Raw genomic sequence first — 18,297 nt, forward strand, 5'->3', positions numbered from 1 at the left:
GCCCGAGCACCCGGCGCCGGTCGAACCTACCCCGGGCGTGCCGAGCCCAGGGCGGATGATGGCATTGCAAGTTTCGGGGTCCCCGACTCCCCCAGAGGAGGCTCGCGGGGAACCCAGCGCCCAACCGGCTCCCGGCCAGCCTGCCGACCCCCTCCCGGTCGCGATCGAGAGCGTCCAGGCGGCGATCGAGCGGCTGGGCGCGGCGGTGGACGTGGAGGTGGTGCAGCTCGAGGCGGAGCACGCCAGGCTGGACACGGAGAGGGCGCGGCTTACGATGGCCTGGCGCTCCTTCGAAGCTCGGCTCGTCACGGCGCGCGCCGCCAACGAGGAAGAGCAAAGCGCCATGGATGAGGCCCGCGCGGCGGCCGCGCGGGAGCAGAAGCTCTTGGAGGATACCCGCGCGGAGATCGCGCGGGAGCGGGAAATTTTGGAGAGCGCCCGCGCAAAAGTTGCGCGGGAGCGAGAAGACGCCGCCCGCCTGGCTGAGGCGTCGCGGCAGCAGGCTGCCGAGGCCCTTGCCAGGGAGAGGCAGGCGCAAGAGTGGGAGGAGGCGGTCGCGAACCACGAGTGGGCGGCAGAGGCCCTCGAAGCTGACCTGATCCTTAGGGAGAGCAAGGTCGACCGGGCTCACGCCGACTTCCAGCGTTGGGCAGCGGAGCTCCAGAATACCGAAGGGGATATCCGACGCTGGCAGGAGGATGTCGCCATTCAGGAGTTCGACACCGAGATTACAGCGGCGGACCTGGGCGCCCGGGAGGACTTGCTAACCCGCCAGGAGGGTGAGGCTGCCGAGGCGGCGGCTGCCGCCGCTGCCAGGGAGGAGCAGAACGCTAAGCACGAGGCGGAGCTGACCACCCGCGAGCGGGCTCTGTCCAAACTGGTGGCGCAGGCGAAGCAAGCCATCGGCCCTGCGCCCGACGCCGGCTCTTCTGGCGCGGCCCGGGGCCAGGGACTCGAGGAGCAGCTGCGGATCGCGAAGGAGAAGCTCGAGGCTGCCTTTGTCTCGCGGGTCAACCTGCAGCAGATGTTGGAGGACATACTTCGACGGATGCGGCGGTCCGTGGCGAGGGCCGGCCTTGGGTGACTCGTCGTGGACAAGAAAGGCGACACCCCCGGACGATACGTCCTGGGACTCCAGCAAGTCTGCGAGCGCCTCGAGACGCTGCCCTGGCCCGTCCAGGAGCTTGCCGCCCGGGAAGGACGCGGCTTGGCCCAAGCGGTGGCCGAGCACATCCTGGCCTGCTACCGGAGCAGAGACTCGAACTTCCCGCTAGAGCCAGCTCGGGAAGGAGTAGTCGAAGCCGAGGGAGAGGCTGCCCTGGAAGCGGTTCGGAGCACTGCCGCCGAGGTGGTGGCCGGCTTCACGCGGGAAGCGCCACCGCCGCCAGCCCCCGGGGGTGGCCGTGACGACTCCGACGCCGACTCCGATGCCGATTCCGATTAGGCTTTTTGTAGCTTCTTCTTCTTTCATTTGTCTTTGACTTGATGTAAATACGGGAGTGATCCCTTAGAAACGCTTGTATTCCCCTTGTAAATATAATGGAAGCTTTTCTTTGGGCTCGCAACTCCGGTATTCTCGAGTACTTAGTGCTTCTTCTGATGTTTTGCCTTGATGCCCCGGGGAGTACTTAGTTGGTCCGACCCCGACCTTTCCATCCCCAAGAATGAAGTCGTCCCGATCATCCTTCTCAGCGCGTTAGCCCCCGAGCCCTCGCAAGTCCGCATCGACTAAGTCAAGAGACGAAGACACGAACTTCCTTGCTCGGGAGATAGATCGATCCAGCACGGAACACGCCGTGACCGGTGAACACTTTTCCATCTTGCGACCACTCAGTCAGCAGACCGGAGACACGTGCGGGCAGGAATGCGACCAAGAATCCACATGGTTCGGTGGTGCCCAGGCTTAAGGCGGACCGGACCGAGCACCGACAGCCCGCCCCTGAGGCCTAGGCTCCGGACTACTCGAGCGGCTCGAGCGATAGGATTACCCAGGGCGCCCAGGGACTTGGTAGTGCTCGGGGCCCTAAAAGCGGACCGAACACCACGACCACCATGAAAGACTTCGATCGGACATTACCGCACGTACAGTACACCTTTCTACGAACCGTTCTGTCGTTCTAGGAAAAAGTGGATGCACGGTAGGGTTTTGTGCGCGAGGAGACCATCTCATCGGGCAGATTAGAATGCGAGGGCCCCCGAGGACGACTGGGGAACAAAATATTATTGAACGTAAATTCATCTAAATTTAACCACTCGCCGGACAGCTGTCGGCCTTTCGGCCAACCGATCCAGGAGGGGCGTGTGCTCCGAGCTCGGGGTGCCCGGGGACTTGGTTCCCTCAGCCGGGGCGCCCGAGCATCAGGGGGCGCGCGAGGTGCCCGGGGTCGGGTGATCTCGACCACTCATGCTTAAGCGGTAGGACCACCCGAGGACCCTTGGGGCCGAGCAGCGACCTAAGCATCGAGGCCATCGCGGTCGAGCTGCCTTTGTTTTGATTGTTGATCTGTGACTTAAGAGAGAAAGGAGAAAATCCTTGTTTGGTGCGCTCTGTTAGTGCGGTACTTGTTATAGACTGGTCTCGTTTTCGATCCGAGACCTCTCGAATACCCAGACCGGCGGACAAGAGCAGGCAGAGGTATAACCCAGAGGTCCTATGGTTCGGTGGCGCTCAGGTATGATAGACCAGACCGAGCACCGACAGACCGCCCCTGGGGCCTGGGCTCCGGACTACTCGAGCGGCTCGAGCGATAGGATTACCCAGAGCACCCAGGGACTCGGTAGTGCCCGGAGATTTGCCACGACACCGAACGCCACAGCCTACCACATCGGACGTAAGTCAGCGGCAACTGCCTGCGCGCATACCGATCGGGATTCTTTTATCAGCGGGGAAAATGAGAGAGCGAACTTTTCTCGCACAATCGAGCATCTCACGAGACAGATTAAACATATGGAATCCAGAAAAAATGAAATTGACACACGATTGTATTTCAACATTCATACTGAATTGACAATTTTTACAAGGTTGGGTGACCTACCCAGCTAGTGGTAGCCCCCTGTCAACTTGGGCGGGGGGGAAGCCCCCGGCCTGGTTGACCTGAGCCGTGAGCATGGCCATCTACGGGTAGAACTTGCGCAGGTGCTCGATGTTCCAAGGGTTGGGGAGCGGCTGCCCGTCTTCTGCCGCCAACCTGAAAGAACCTTCTCGCGGGACCCCGATCACGGTGAAGGGACCCTCCCATATAGGGGATAGCTTATTCTTTCCTTCGCGTGACTGGACGCGTCGAAGAACTAGGTCCCCCACCTCAAAAGACTGTGCCCGGACGTGGCGCTGGTGGTAGCGCCGTAGACTTTGCTGGTAACTAGCCGCCCGGACGGCGGCACGCCGCCAGCGCTCCTCCAAGTAGTCGACGTCGTCGCGCCTCTACTGCTTCTGTTCGGCTTCAGAATAGGCATGCACCCGAGGGGAGCCTAGGGTGAGCTCGGAGGGGAGGACCGCCTCAGCGCCGTACACGAGGAAGAATGGAGTCTCCCCGGTGGCGCAGCTTGGCGTGGTCCGATTAGCCTATAGCACGGCGGGCAGCTCGTCCACCCATCCCTTCCCGTGCTTTGCGAGCGCGTCATAGGTCCGGGTTTTGAGGCCCTTTAGTATCTCCGTGTTGGCGCGCTCAACTTGCCCGTTACTCCGAGGATGAGCGACAGAGGCGAAGCAGAGCTTGATGCTGAGGTCTTCGCAGTAGTCCCCGAACAGGGCACTCGTGAACTGGGTGCCGTTGTCGGTGATGATCCGGTTCGGGACACCAAAGCGACTGGTGATGCCACGGATAAACTGGAGCGCCGTGTTCTTGGTCACCTTGATGACTGGGATCGCCTCCGGCCACTTGGTGAACTTGTCGATGGCGACGTAGAGGTACTCATAGCCCCCGATCGCTCGGGGGAATGGACCCAGAACTTCCAACCCCCAGACCGCGAAAGGCCATGGCAGGGGGATGGTGTGAAGAGCCTGAGCTGGCTGGTGAATCTGCTTTGCGTGGAACTGGCACACTCTGCAGCGCCGAACCAGCTCGAAAGCATCCTGGAGGGCTGTAGGCCAGTAGAAACCATGCCGGAAGGCCTTCCCGACCAGCGTGCGGAACAATGAATGGCCACCGCCCTCGCCCTCGTGGATCTCAGCGAGGAGCTCGCCGCCTTCTGCCCGGGAGATGCATTTCAGGAGTATACCGCCTGCGCTACGTCGGTAGAGATCCCCATCTACTATGGCATAGCGTTTGGACTGCCGAGCAATTCTTTCGGCAGACGCCTCATCCCCGGGAAGGAACTTTTCCTTCAAGTACCCTCGGATGTCGTCCATCCACGAGGCATCTTGAGAACATTCAGCAAGTGCAGCGCACTCGCCGGACGGCAGCACCCTGACGGGGCTTCCCACTGAGGGCACTGCCGGGGTCCCCTGAATTGAGTTCAAGGTTTCCCCTTCGTCCTGTTCAGCAGGCAGGACGGAAGGCCGTGTGAGTCTTTCTTCAAAGACTCCGGCAGGGACGCGCGCACGGGAGGAGGCCAGGCGGGAGAGCTTGTCGGCCAGAGTGTTGTCACGGCGAGGGATGTACCGCAACTCCAGGCCATCGAAGCGCCTCTCCAGCTTCCTGACTGCTGCCACGTACGCCGCCATTTGAGGATCCGTGCATTGGTACTCTTTGGATACCTGGTTGATCACCAGCTGGGAGTCTCCCTTGACCAGGAGGTGACGAATCCCAAGGCCCACTGCGGCTCGGAGGCCAGCGACGAGACCTTCATATTCCGCCATATTGTTGGATGCGAGGAACTGCAGCTGCACGACGTACCAGAGCTCTTCACCCGTTGGGGAGGTGAGAACTACTCCGGCCCTCGCACCTTTCAGTGAGAGGGAACCGTCGAAGTGCATGATCCAGTACCCGGGCGTATTGTGCCCGGGATATGCAGAAGTCTCTTCTGGGACGACCTCGGGGACGGGTGTCCACTCCGCCACGAAGTCAGAGAGCGCCTGGCTTTTGATCGCCTGGCGACTGACAAAGTGCAGGTCGAATTCCACCAGCTCCACCGCCCATTTGACGACACGCCCGGTGCCTTCTCGGTTCCGGAGAATGGGTCCTAGTGGATACGTGGTAACCACCGAGACTTGTGTGCTTGAAAGTAGTGGCGCAGCTTCCGGGAAGCGATGAGCACGGCGTAGAGCAGCTTCTGAGCCTGGGGGTACCTTGTTTTGGCCTCCCGGAGGATTTCACTGACGAAGTACACCGATCGTTGTACCCGGCGGGCCCGGACGGCACCGTCACCCGAGGGGCGATCGCAGCCCCCAGGCTTGGCGGCGTGGTCGGGGCTGACCAGGTGCTCGGGCTCTACTCCCTGGTCGGGAGGAGCCGAGTGCTCGGGCTCGACCCCCTGCTCGGGGGGAGCCAAGGGCACGGGCTTGACCCCCTGCTAGGGGGGAGCCGCGGGGATGGGTGAGTGCCCAGGGGCAGCCGGGAGCTGGGACCCAGCACCTGGCCCCGCGCACTCATCGCGCTCCACCACCAGCACCATGCTTACGACCTGAGGAGTGGCCGATACGTAGAGTAGTAGTGGCTCGCCTTCGGATGGAGCCACCAGCACGGGCGGTGAGGTGAGGTACTTCTTCAGATCGCGGAAGGCCTGCTCGGCCTTCGACGTCCACTCAAAGCGACCGGTCTTCTTCAGGAGCTTGAAAAGGGGGAGCCCCCGCTCCCCAAGTTTGGAGATGAAGCGCCAGAGGGCCGCCATGCAGCCGGCGAGACGCTGGACCTCCTTGAGTCGAACTGGGGGTCGCATCTTCTCGATGGCCTGGATCTTCTCTGGATTGGCCTCGATTCCTCGGCTGGAAACCAAGAAACCGAGGAGCTTGCCCGCGGGTACCCCGAAGACACACTTCTCAGGGTTGAGCTTTAGGCGGGTAGTGCGGAGACTGTTGAAAGTCTCGGCAAGGTCGTCGAGCAGGGTGGCGCGGTCTCGGGACTTGACCACGAGATCGTCGATGTAGGCCTCGACGTTGCGGCCAACCTGCGAATCAAGGGTGATACAAATAGCACGCTGGAAAGAAGACCCAGCATTGCGCAAACCAAAAGGCATTGACATATAACAATAAGTCCCCACCGGGGTGGTAAAAGCAGTTTTTTCTTCGTCCTCCACGGCCATGCGAATCTAGTGATACCCAGAGTTTGCATCTAAAAAACATAGAAGATCACATCCCGCAGTTGCATCTACAATTTGATCTATGCGGGGCAAGCGAAAAGGATCTTTAGGGCAAGCATTATTTAGGTCGGTGTAGTCCACACACATGCGGAGCTTGCCGTTGGCCTTCGGGACGATAACTGGATTCACCAGCCATTCGGGGTGGAGGACTTCTCGGATAAATCCGGCGTCGAGGAGCTTGCCGACTTGCTCCCGGATGAACTCCTGGCGCTCGGGCGCCTGCCGCCGGATTTTTTGCTTCACCGGGCGTGCGTCCGGTCGCACAGCCAAGTGGTGCTCAATCACCTCCCTAGGGATCCCGGGCCTGTCGGACGGTTACCAGGCAAACACGTCGGCGTTAGCCCGGAGGAAGGTGACGAGCGCGCTTTCCTATTTGCCGTCCAGGTCGCCACCGATGCGGACGACCTGGGAGGCGCCTTCGCCCACCACGACCTCCTTCATAGGAACAGAGGCGTCGGTGGCGAGTCGGGGTTTGGATGAAGAGGGTCCCGGGCCCCCTGTGCAGCCTTCGACCTCAGCCTGGGCTGAGACCAAAGCCATGTACGACTGCTCGGTGCAGGAAATGGAGCCGCTGGAGTCGGCAGTCACGGAGATGGGGCATGCTGGGCCCGGCATCTTAACCGTCAGATACGCATAATGTGCAGCCATCATGAATTTGACAAGCGCCGGACACCCGAGGATGACGTTGTAGGGGAGGGGGAGCTCCACGACGTCGAAGAGGACGTTTTCCGTGCGGAAGTTGTCCCGACTCCCGAAGGTTACGGGTAGCTCGACCTGCCCGAGGGGCAGGGAGTGCCCGGGTGTCACTCCGTAGAATGGAAGCGACGGCCTTAGGCACCTGGAGGACACCTGCAGCTTCTCGAAGGCCTCCTTGGAGAGGAGGTTGAGGCCTGTGCCCCCATCGATCAGCACCCTGCCGACCTTGACATTGCAGATGGTGGGGGACACTACCAAAGGTAGTCGCCCCACGCCTGCAGTACTGGAGGGGTGGTCGGCTATACTGAACGTGATCGGAGCGTCCGACCACCTCAAGGGCCTGGCGGCCTCTTCGCTCGGGGTTGCCGAGCATACCTCGCGTCTCCGTCGATGAAGGCGACGGTATGCTCGGGTTCCTGGAAGCCGAGCTCAGCGTTGCCGGGGGCGGCCTCAGCGTCGCCTCCCCCGCGGGACTCGTCGCGCTCCCGCTGGCGCTGCTCAATGAGACCTTTGACCGTATGACACTCTGTGAGATCGTGCCATCTGGTCTGGTGGATGGGGCACCATTTGCCTGGCTCGGGCCCTGCGGGAGCGGGGGCCCTCGCTGGAGCAGGAGCCCAGGCGGGTGCCAGGGCTCTTGCGGGAGCTGGTGCCCTTGCAGGTGCCGGGGCCCTCGCGGGAGCTGGGGCCCTAGGAGGGGCCCTGGCCAGGGCCCTTACGGGGACAGGCCGTCTGTCGGCGGTCGCCCGGCGTTCTTGCTGGCGATCGGGCTCTTGGGCCGGCCTATGGGTGGGGCCCTGGGCCGGTTCGACAGGAGCGGCCTCGCGCTTTCTTCTCTTTTTCTTTTCCCGCCTGTCAGAGCGGGAAGAACCTGGCTGGTCGGCGGCGGGGCGTGGAGCTTGCCACGCCCGGGCCTCCGCCGCCTTGGCGCACTTGTCGGCCAGTGCGAAGAGTTCCGCAGTGGTCTCGATTTCGTGCATACCTAGCTTTTCGAGCATCCGCTCGTCGCGGACGCCCTGTCGGAAGGCGACGATGACAACGTGGGGGGCTATCCGCGGGATGGTGTTGCGGACCTGGCTGAAGCGCTGAATAAAGCGCCGCAACGTCTCCCCCTCCTGTTGCTTGACGGCGTGGAGGTCGCACTCCAAGCCGGGGCGCGTGAACGTGCCCTGAAAATTAGCCACAAACTGGTGGCAGAGGTCATCCCAGGAGCTAATAGATCCTGGGGGTAAGTTCATGAGCCAAGAACGGGCGGAGCCCCTCAAGGCAATATGGAAATAATTTGCCATCACCTTTTGACTGCCACCGGCCGCTTGGACGGCCGTAGTGTATATTTGGAGGAACTCGACGGGGTCGATGGACCCGTCGTACTTCTCCGGCAGCTCAGGGCGGAACTTGGAGGGCCATTTGACCCATCGGAGCTCACTAGAGAAAGCATGGCAGCCGGTGCCATACCCCGTGGCGCGGGCGGCGCTCCTTGGCGGAGAACGCCGGTGAGCCGGGGAATCCTCGCGGTCGTGGGCCGGAAAAGAGGAAGCTTGGTCCTCAGCCTCGGCCTCCTGCCGGGTTTCCCGCTGGCGCTCGAGAGTGACGCGCGCATCTTCGTGGCCCCTCCGCTCGTTGAGACGCAAGCGGAGATCCTGGGCTTCGGACGCGGCCAGGGGGGTGGCACTCCGCCTGGAGGCCCCTCGGCCTGTGCGAACGTTGCCTGTTGATGGGCCGGTTCGGGTGGCGCCACGCTGGGTGGTGGCGCGAGAATTCTCGGCCAGCACCTGGCGGCGAGCAGTGCCGACCAGGGCAGCAACTTCTTGGATCCAGTGGCCTTTCGGGGTTTCCGGAGTCACCTGAACAGGCGGATGCCTAAGGAGAGCATGCGCCGCAAGTAGCGCGCCCCCGGGGCCGGCCTCGCTAAAAGTGAGCCTACGTCGAAGAGGCACCTGACGCTGCCCAGAGGCGGACCTGGCGGCCGGAGTCTCGACAACCTGCTGGGGGTCGGAAGGTGCACCGGCGGCGACGGCGGCGGCCCTGCTGGGCCCAGCGCCTTGGTCCCCTTGGGAGGGGAAAGCCGCACGTGCAGTTTGCGGCTGCTGCTGGGACGCAGCAATGGCTAGGACCTCCTGTGCGAGGGGCTGCATTTCCTCACTGGAACTGGAGCCGAAACGCTGGAGGCGGTGTCCACCGGCCATTTTTTCTGTGGAAGAAAACAAACAAACAGATTCAGGGATGTTCCCCCCCTACCTGGCGCGCCAGCCTGTCGGAGGATTAACTCCTGTCGCAGGGATCCCGAGAGACCCCTTTTTAGAGATTCAGCCGGGGGGATGATCCTGAATAAGTTCGTTAGAGAAATGAATGAGAGTAAATGCAACGGCCGGTGGTGAGGGTGATGATCTAGTGCAAAGAGAAGTAAATGCACCGGAATTTAGACAGGTTCGGGCCGCACGGGGGCGTAATACCCTACTCCTGTATGGATGTAATAACTGTCCTGAGGAAGTCCCTCAAGGATATTGCTGGTTACAAGAATATTTGTCTAACTAAGAGCTTGAGGCTCCTTGTTCTTGGGCAGGGACTGTGTCTTGAGTTGGTCTATGGTTCGGTTCTTGGTGCTTCTGTGTTCGATGCTTGCGGTCTCTTGCTCTATTCTTCGACTGCTTGTTCGCTCGTTGGGGTCCCTCTTTCTCTTCTGTGCTGCCGGCTCTTTTATGCACTCGCCGGCTGTGACATGCCCCAAACGGGAAGGAGGGGGCACAAGTTCCAAGACACCATGACTGGGAAAGGCGTCATCATTTCTTCTGGGTGAAGTGACCGGGGGTGGAAAACGCGGCGCACGCCCGGTCACCTGTCACCATAAACGCCCTGGCAACATGCGCCGTAGAGAGGGCCCACCGGGCAGCCGCAGAGCAACCCGGCGTGCCCGCCCTGTCTTGTTCCTCTGCCACAGCAGGGCGGCAGACGGAACGCCTTGATCTTGGCGATGTTATCCCGAGACACACCGGATGATACGGGACGGGACCCGTGCAATTAATAGCCCTACGCCTCTCTACCAAAATATGGCAGGAACTGACACTGCGACGAGAGCAGTTGGGGATGTCAGGCCACACACGCTCATTGAATGCGGCCTCGGACCTCTGACTGATTGACACCCCATCGGCGGGTGCCTCAGGGGTCTTTCTGAGTCGTCGGGGCACCGAGTGCTCGGGGGTACTGTTCACCTCCCCGAGCACTCTCTCCCGAGACTGCCTATCCTTGCCCTCGGGGTACCGGGTGCTCGGGGGTGCTGTTCACCTCCCCGAGCACCCTCTCCCGAGCACTCTTGCACGAACCTTCGGGGAACCGAGTGCTCGGGGGCTGCCATGTGCAGCCCCGAGCACTCTCTCCCGAGCACTCTTGCACGAACCTTCGGGGAACCGAGCGCTCGGGGGCTGCCACGTGCAGCTCCGAGCACTCTTGCCCGATCCTTCGTGGAACTGAGCGCTCTGGGGCTGCCACGTGCAGCCCCGAGCACTCTCTCCCGAGCACTCTTACGCGGATCCTCGGGGAACCGAGCGCTCGGGAGCTGCCACATGCAGTCCCGAGCACTCTCTCCCGGAACTTGGCTCTTCTGATCATCGGGGGACTAGGGCGCTCGGGGGTGACCGGGCACCTCCCCGAGCACTTTCTTCCCGGTACTTAAACTCCGCGGATCATCGGGGAACTGGGGTGCTTGGGAACCACGGACTGTGGCCCCGAGCACCTTCTTCCGGGACTTGAACTTTCCTCACCCCGCGGGAGGGACCTCGAGGGATGGTGACATGTGGCGAATGGCCGGCCTGGCCTCGAGACTCAGGGACCCCCGGTTCCTGATACACTGACATATACAAATAGGCTAGAGGTGCAAAACTAGTCGTGACCCAACCACCTCTATTTTTCATGAACGGCGGATGATGTGGCATTCACAAGCTCCAAACACCGGATCATCCGGTGTGAATCGTCCACCCAAAACTATCCATTTCAAGCATTGAATCCTCCGGTGAAGCCTTCGTTACATATGTCAAACAGTCCGGCGTGTATACGTCCATCTTCCAGTGAACCGAAAGAAATCATATGGACTTTACTCTAGCGAAGCATCCGATATATACGCCGGACCATCCGGCATTCCGGCGTGTACAAATTTGAAGTCCATCTTCTGAAAAATACTCCGGTGTAGCCAACTTCACACCGTCGGATCATACGACGTGTACAAGAGAGTTGAAATAAAAGCTTCAACATGTATAAACGCCTCAACGCCGAACCATCCGATGTGTAGAGTTTTTCCAGAACTTGTCCAATTCAAACTTCTTTAAGTCCTATCTTCACTTCAACTCATCCATGGGCTTCTCTTAGCTACCTAGTGCAAGAATTTCATAAGTGTGCATCCAACCAAGTCTAAACTCAACTAGGTCGAGCTACTACTCTTAGCCCCTATTTATAGTACGATCAAAGAACATAAGATAGTCTATGCTACTCTAAGTGTCTTTTATCTTCTTGGTGATACTTAGAACTAGAAGATATTTAATCTTGACATTCGCATCCTTTGATCGCTCAACCATTCAATTAAGGGACCATCTAGCAACACTAGTCGCTTTCTAGGGTTCCAACAGACCGCCGCCACCCCTGCGAACCTATCGCTATGATGTCATGATTACAATAGGCACATTCCTCTCATATTTATAAAGAGGTCGGGTTACAGGAGTCCTACTAGGATTCCACTAAAATCCTACTTTTGCTCTATCATATACCGCTAATATGCAACCGTGCTTATGCAAGTGCATATATCCTTGAATTGGTAATAATGCTCTACCTGTTGATTCAATGCAGACAGGATCTTTCATGGAGTGGACACACTTCAGTTGAATATGTCTGTGCTGCCTCCGTGCTGTTTCATGAGAAGGTTCTTAAAGAACCTAGATTTGACAAGGAGGTAAGTTACATACTGCTGCAGGTAGCCATTGCTGTATCATAGATTGGCTCTCTTGACGCAAATGATTACCATCTACTACTAAATCAGCTGGAGCAACCCAAAAATTATGTGGGTTTTCAGCAGCTTCGCAAACTACCACAGAAGAAAATGCAGCTCTCTAAGCAATAGGGCATGGAAACACAAGTACATGTGGAGCTATATAATTTCAATTATGACAGAAAGGAAGACCTACTAGGTGAGAACATACGTTTAGTGAGAAAAACAAGACGGCATGTGAAAGTCATCAAAGAAATAAGCAAAGCACGGGATGCTGTACTAAATCAGTTTGCATCAGTGTTGCATGTGTGCAAAGACAGCATCCTCCCTAGCTTATTTTTCCTTTCTGAGATAACTGATGACCCAAATGTGATGTACATTTTGCCAAATATGGAGGAGATTACAAACCAGCTGACCAAGGGTCCACAGCTATATATATGGCCAAGTAGTTCCAGCTATGCTACTATGCTATGAATAATTAATATTTACATCCTCCTCAGAAAAGACAAGTGCTCTTTGTAACATCGAGCGCTTGTCTGTGCTACAATAAGATCATCCCACCTTTTTTGTATTACTCTCCACTACATAAACATATTTGTTCCATCATCTTAGACTCTTCTTCATTCAATCATTTCATTCAAATACTTAGGATCTGCGTCCATTTGGACGTTGCCTCTCAGCTAACGGTTTCTACTAGTGTATGGTATGGCTGGCCGCGTCACATGATCCTCGTGTTAGCTTTTTTTGCCCATGTCGCTGTCGTAAGTCCCAACCGAGGCGACGATCACAATATTTTTCTCTGAAACCACCATGGCGACGATTCACAATTGGGGGCGGTATTACTAGGGAAGCTCACTTCATCAGATACACTAGGTATAGTTGTCATTTTGACTTTCCAACCGGTCAAATGAAAATGACCATTTACTTTTCAAAGGAGATAATTAAGAAGACATCTTTTGCGAGGGAACAAGATGTCATATTGACTACCTGGTCTTAAAACATTCGGATTCTCGTGATGTAGGGAAGTTCTTAATTATTACACGCTATTGTTCAGCCTGAGAATTAGAGTTTGTTCGGTCAATGGGTGTGAATGCCGTATTATTCTCTGACATGTTTTCTCTGATCGGATTTCTCCATCGCCAGGCCTAGGGAGGTCATGGGTGACAGGTGCAGGGGCGAGGTGGTGACAGCGGCTGTGGACATTGGAGGACAACTGAACGGGCAGTGAGGGAGAGGGGGCGAGCGGAGACGGCTTGATAGAGTCAGGTTAGTGTGGCGAGGGCGACGATCATGGATCCGGCAGCGCGGATGCCACCGGAGATGGCTGGACGCAGATGGGTCAAGGGATTGAGGCGAGGCTGAGGCTGGGTGGAGAGAAAATTGTAATAAGAGAGAAGGAACCCGGGAGTTTGAAGAGGATGTTGTGCCATCCAATTGGGATCCTGTGGCTGACGCATCGTCGACTGAAGCAACGTCTGATTTCAGGCGGCTGAAGAATATCAACCCCTAATTATTAAGTTGTGTACATGTACTTGAGCAAATTATCGTTCGAAGTTCCGACATCCACAGCAGTCGATCTGCTGCTGCACGTCGTTGGACTTTGGTCGGACAGGATCGATCGCGCACGTGCCAAAATTTAATCAGACGATCGGTCCAAAAACAAAAGAAGTTCACCACTGTTGCTTGTCGCCGGCTGCTGACGATGACGCCGGCGCGCGCGACACCCACGACTTAACCGCTCGCGTACGTGGAACCGAGCATGTCTCACCGCCGCCATTGACCGCCCACCTGCCCACGCGCGAGAAACACCAGCAAAAGCGTGGCCGCCAAGCCTAGCCGCAGCCGGCCTTGGGTGCAAGTGCGAGACACCTTCTCGGCTTCTTCTCTCCTTCTTCCCTCCCCGTTGCGTACGCAACTGCGCCCGTCTCGTCAACGCCGCTGTCCGCCTGTCCCTGTCGTCACGGACTCACCTGGACACCACTCAATACATACCCCCTCCCTCTCCCTGTATGGATGTATATATATGGGCGAGCTCTCGACGCTCGTGTGCTCTCTCCACCTACACACCACACGCACGCTTACCGGACGCCAGTTTCGATCGACCATGACACAAGATTCCGACCGAGGCGCTGGGGCCACGGACTCGTCATGGCCGAGCGGCGCCGTGGCCGACCCGCCTTCGGCGCCCATGGCCGCCGCGGGGGCCGCCATGACGGTCGGCAGCATCCTCACCGTGGCCGGCATCCTCCTGCTGTTCGTCGTCTTCGCCTTCGGGCTCGTCTCCCTCCAGTACTGCTTCAACGCGTTGGACCGCCAAGGCGGGCTCCGCCGCCACCGTGTCGGGGAGGTGGTTGGAAACGTTACCAGCCGGGGCGTCGACCCGGAGCTGCTGCGGTCGTTGCCGGTCACGGTGTACCACGCCGCAGGCTCCAAGGAGGAGGCGGTGGAGTGCGCGGTGTGTCTCGTGGAGCTCGAGGACGGTGAGGAGGCCCGGTTCTTGCCTCGCTGCGGCCACGGGTTCCACGCCGAGTGCGTCGACATGTGGCTCGCCTCCCACTGCACCTGCCCGCTCTGCCGGCTCACCGTCGCCAAGCCCGACGTGCCGCCGGCGCCCGCCTTGGTTCCGGCTCTTCATCCCGTCCCGCCGGAGCCGGCGAACTACGCCGCGAACATCCCCGCGAGCGTGCTTCTCGGCGTGTCTGGCCAAGGCGCGGTCGTCGCGGGGGCCCCGTCCACATCCAGCGGCACCACGGCCGCCCTGGTGATCGATATCCCGGAGTTGGCCGTGCCGACGCGGACCCCGCGCGACGCGACCAAGTCACCAAACTCGGCGAGGCTGAGGTCGATTAGGAGGCTGTGGAGCTTCGGAAGGCAAGGGGCAGGGCCGAGCTCCTCCTGCACATGCGGCACCGGCGAAGGAGCCGACATGGAGCAGGGTATCAGCGTTACCATCGGCACTACCGTCGCGGAGGTACCACTGCAGTCGGAGACTGCGGCCGGTGCAACCCAGGAGGCCAGGCTATAGCGCCGGAATGGGACGTGCGGCAGGCCAGCCGGCCGGAGAGCCACCAATTTTCCGAGCTCTGTGCATACATATACTCTGTAGTACTGAATTGAAGCTACCATTTCTCTTTTTTGTGGACATATTCAGTTGTTCACATTCTTTTTGTTTTGTCTAGATTTTACACACTTGTCTGTAGGAATGTTAATTGTTTTAAATTGTACAATCGAGCAGCAGTGACAGTGAAAAGATCTTAAAAAATTCCCCTCTTTTGTCGGCTTTTTTAAAAAGAAAAACCCAAAGACTAAATTCCGAGCGTGCATACCCTCGTCATACAGCATGCACGCTCAGATGAGCCGTACGTTCAGCATCGGATGTCATTGGCTGCATGCATGGAGAAGGAAAATATGACAAAATTGCTGACGTCATTGACATGCAAATCTATTTCAAAACTTTAAAAAACTATAGTTTTCAAACCGAGCATCTAAATTAAAATCTGATCGCACCATTATGTTTCGTGCGATAAGAGCTTCAAAACTAGACCCCAGTTGAGTATATTTTGATGATATTTTTTTCTAACATCAACTTCGGAAAAAAAAGTGCTTCTGTGTGCATTATAATTTGCTTATGATTTTTGAAAACTTGATCATGACTATTAAAAAACTTGCTTATTCGTCAAAATATTTTTCTCAAATCTGTACCCAGTTATGCTAATTTTACTTTTCAAATTTACATAATATGCTTTTCTGGTTCACATGAATTGCTTGTAATTTAGAACTAATATGTTTTTTATGAGTTTACACGGATTTGAGTTTTTCAAATTGAAACAATTTGCTTTTTGGATTTTCTGAACTGCTTAGGTGCGTCTCTTTTCTTTGCTGCTATGTCATGTTAGTCTTTGTTAGGATTACTAAAAATAGAAAAGATGGTTAGATGAAATGCTTTTTCCCAGCGTATGAAATGCTTTTCCATAGTATATAAAATACTTTTTTCAATACATATGATTTTTGCCTGTGGACAGACAAATTCGCTTTTTCCCAGGTATTATCGTGGGCGTGCTCTGCGTGTGTCATGCTAATTTGCCCTAATTAGGAAAACAATTAATTAAATATTTTCTTAATTAAGAGTGTGCATGCTATCCTCTTATAGTATGCACAGCCAGTATTTAATCGTGTCCAAAGAAAAATTGGCAACCTTTATGAAACTCCGATATAACTTGTTCATATCACTCACGGTTCTAATTTTCATTTATTTGTCCGGCAAATTCAACTGGTACAAAAACAAACAAAGACTAGCTATTTGGTCTTTATCGACGACGCTCATGTCATCGATCACGTGATCACGTGTATAGCAGGTAAACTCAGCTCTTTGTCGACTTACAGCATGTGCACATTCAAGCTACCAAAGAATGTAATTGATGTTATTAATAGAGCTAGAAAGAATTATTTATGGAGGGGACATGATGCATCCTACAAAAGGAAGGCTCTAATTACTTGGAAACAGTGTGTTTCTAAAAATAAAGGGGGACTCCGAGTTATCATTTTGGCAATGCAAAAGGAAGCGCTACTTAGTTAAGCATTTGCACAAATTCTACAATAAATTAGACATCCCTTATATTCACTTGATCTGGAATACTCACTATAGTAATGGTCAGATCCCTCATGCTTCTGTAAAGAGATATTATAAGTTACATTGATCATTTCAGAGAAATAGCTTCAGACTATCTGAGGGAGGCTCCTCTATTCTTCTTTGGCACAATGTGTGGAATAAAAACTACATCAAAGAGAAGCTCCCTTGACTGTATACGTTCGGCAGAGACAAAAATGTGTCCATTGCTACATATAGAGAGAACATTACACCCACATGAACTTCCATACTCCATTGTTGATGAGGCGTTTCAAGAGCTTCATACACTCCGGTAGAAAATGGCACAAATTCAGAACCAGAGCTCTCAAAAGGATACTTGGTCTTACTGTTGGGGTAATGGCAAATATAATTCAAGTAAATTCTATGCATTACCATACAAGTCTATATCGCCTCCGGCTCCATAGTTGGGATTTGGAATTCAAAGTGCTCCAAGAAAACCAAAGTGTTCACATGGCTCCTCTTCAAAGATAGAATTAACACTCTTAATATTCTCAAAAGGAAAAAGCAACAAATTCAAGACAATAATTACAATAATGTTATCTGTAATCTCAACATTGAGGAGATTACGTTCCATCTATTCTTTGCATGCTCTTTCAGTACCAGATGTTGGTTGTCAATCGGTATTGTATGAAACCAGTCGGCAGGGTTCTCTGAAATGATGGAGGAGGCGACACGAGCATTTCACAATTAGTTATTCATTGAAGTCTTTCTATTGCGGCTTGGAAAATCTGAAAACAAAGAAATACAAGGATTTTTCAACAAATTGACCCGACGTTTCAAAAATAGCGACACTACTACAGAACAAGTCAAATACATCAGTGCCGATTATACTAGTACCGAAACTGAAGATATATCAATGCCGGTTCTTAAGCTTCCACGCACGAACAATGAGTGAGCCGCTAAGAACCTGTACCGAAACCATTTATCAATACTGGTTCGTGGCTGAAACCGACACTGATGTATCAGTGACACTGATATACACTGATACATCATTGCCGATTCTAGCCACAAACTGGCATTGATGATTGCTACTGTCACAGTTTATCTTAAAAAAATTATAACGTTTTCACTCGAAGTCGGATGGGGAAAAACTTTATGTGAAAATTGTAGATCTCGACGAGATCTACAACTTTATAGTTGATAACTTTTTAATTTTAGATCATTTAAATTCCCAAATAATCTTAACAAAATTTCATCTATATTCGATAACAACTCATCTTAAAAAATTTATAACATTTTTATACGAAGTCGGATAGAGACAAACTTTATATATGAGATTTGTAGTTGATCAATTTTTATTTGAGGTCATTTAGATGTCTATATAGCCATTCAAACGTTCGGTTAGAAGATGTCAAAAGGGTTGATTGTGCTATTATAATCGAGAACGAACGATAGCTGAGATGGTTAGAACGGTCACACGCGAGGGTCTGCTGTGAGGTCGTAAGTTCGAGTCCTGGCTACCGCATGCGAGCAAAAATCACGTAACTTGTGCGGTCGGAAGAGCAGCGTGACTGATCGGTGACTCTGGTTGTAAAAAAAAATTCTTGCTTTTTTGGGTCCAAAAAGTTTGAATCGGGAAAAACCATATCAGTGCCGATTAGTGGTTCCAACCGGCACTGATAGTTGGACTATTAGTATCGGTTAGAGCTACCGACTAGCACTGATATAGTTTTCAGTGTCGGTTCTAGACCAAACACTGATATTAGGTACTATCAGTGGCGGTTTAAAACCTGCCACTGATAAT

At 54.9% G+C, this 18,297-nt stretch overlaps 1 protein-coding gene across 1 annotated transcript; it reads left to right on the plus strand.

The window, feature by feature from the left end:
• Positions 1-13,938: 13,938 nt before the first annotated feature.
• Positions 13,939-15,178, plus strand: LOC133921950 (E3 ubiquitin-protein ligase EL5-like). The gene has a single exon (XM_062367070.1). The coding sequence runs from the start codon at positions 14,010-14,012 to the stop codon at positions 14,928-14,930; it is 921 nt and encodes a 306-aa protein (XP_062223054.1). The 5' UTR covers positions 13,939-14,009; the 3' UTR covers positions 14,931-15,178.
• Positions 15,179-18,297: the final 3,119 nt, after the last annotated feature.

Source organism: Phragmites australis, chromosome 6 (genome assembly GCF_958298935.1).
Source record: "Phragmites australis chromosome 6, lpPhrAust1.1, whole genome shotgun sequence".
Taxonomy (NCBI): Eukaryota; Viridiplantae; Streptophyta; class Magnoliopsida; order Poales; family Poaceae; genus Phragmites; species Phragmites australis.

What these genes read in the sequence shown, in the direction of transcription:
- LOC133921950 (XM_062367070.1), top strand. Translation starts at nt 14,010, where the DNA reads ATGACACAAGATTCCGACCGAGGCGCTGGGGCCACGGACTCGTCATGG.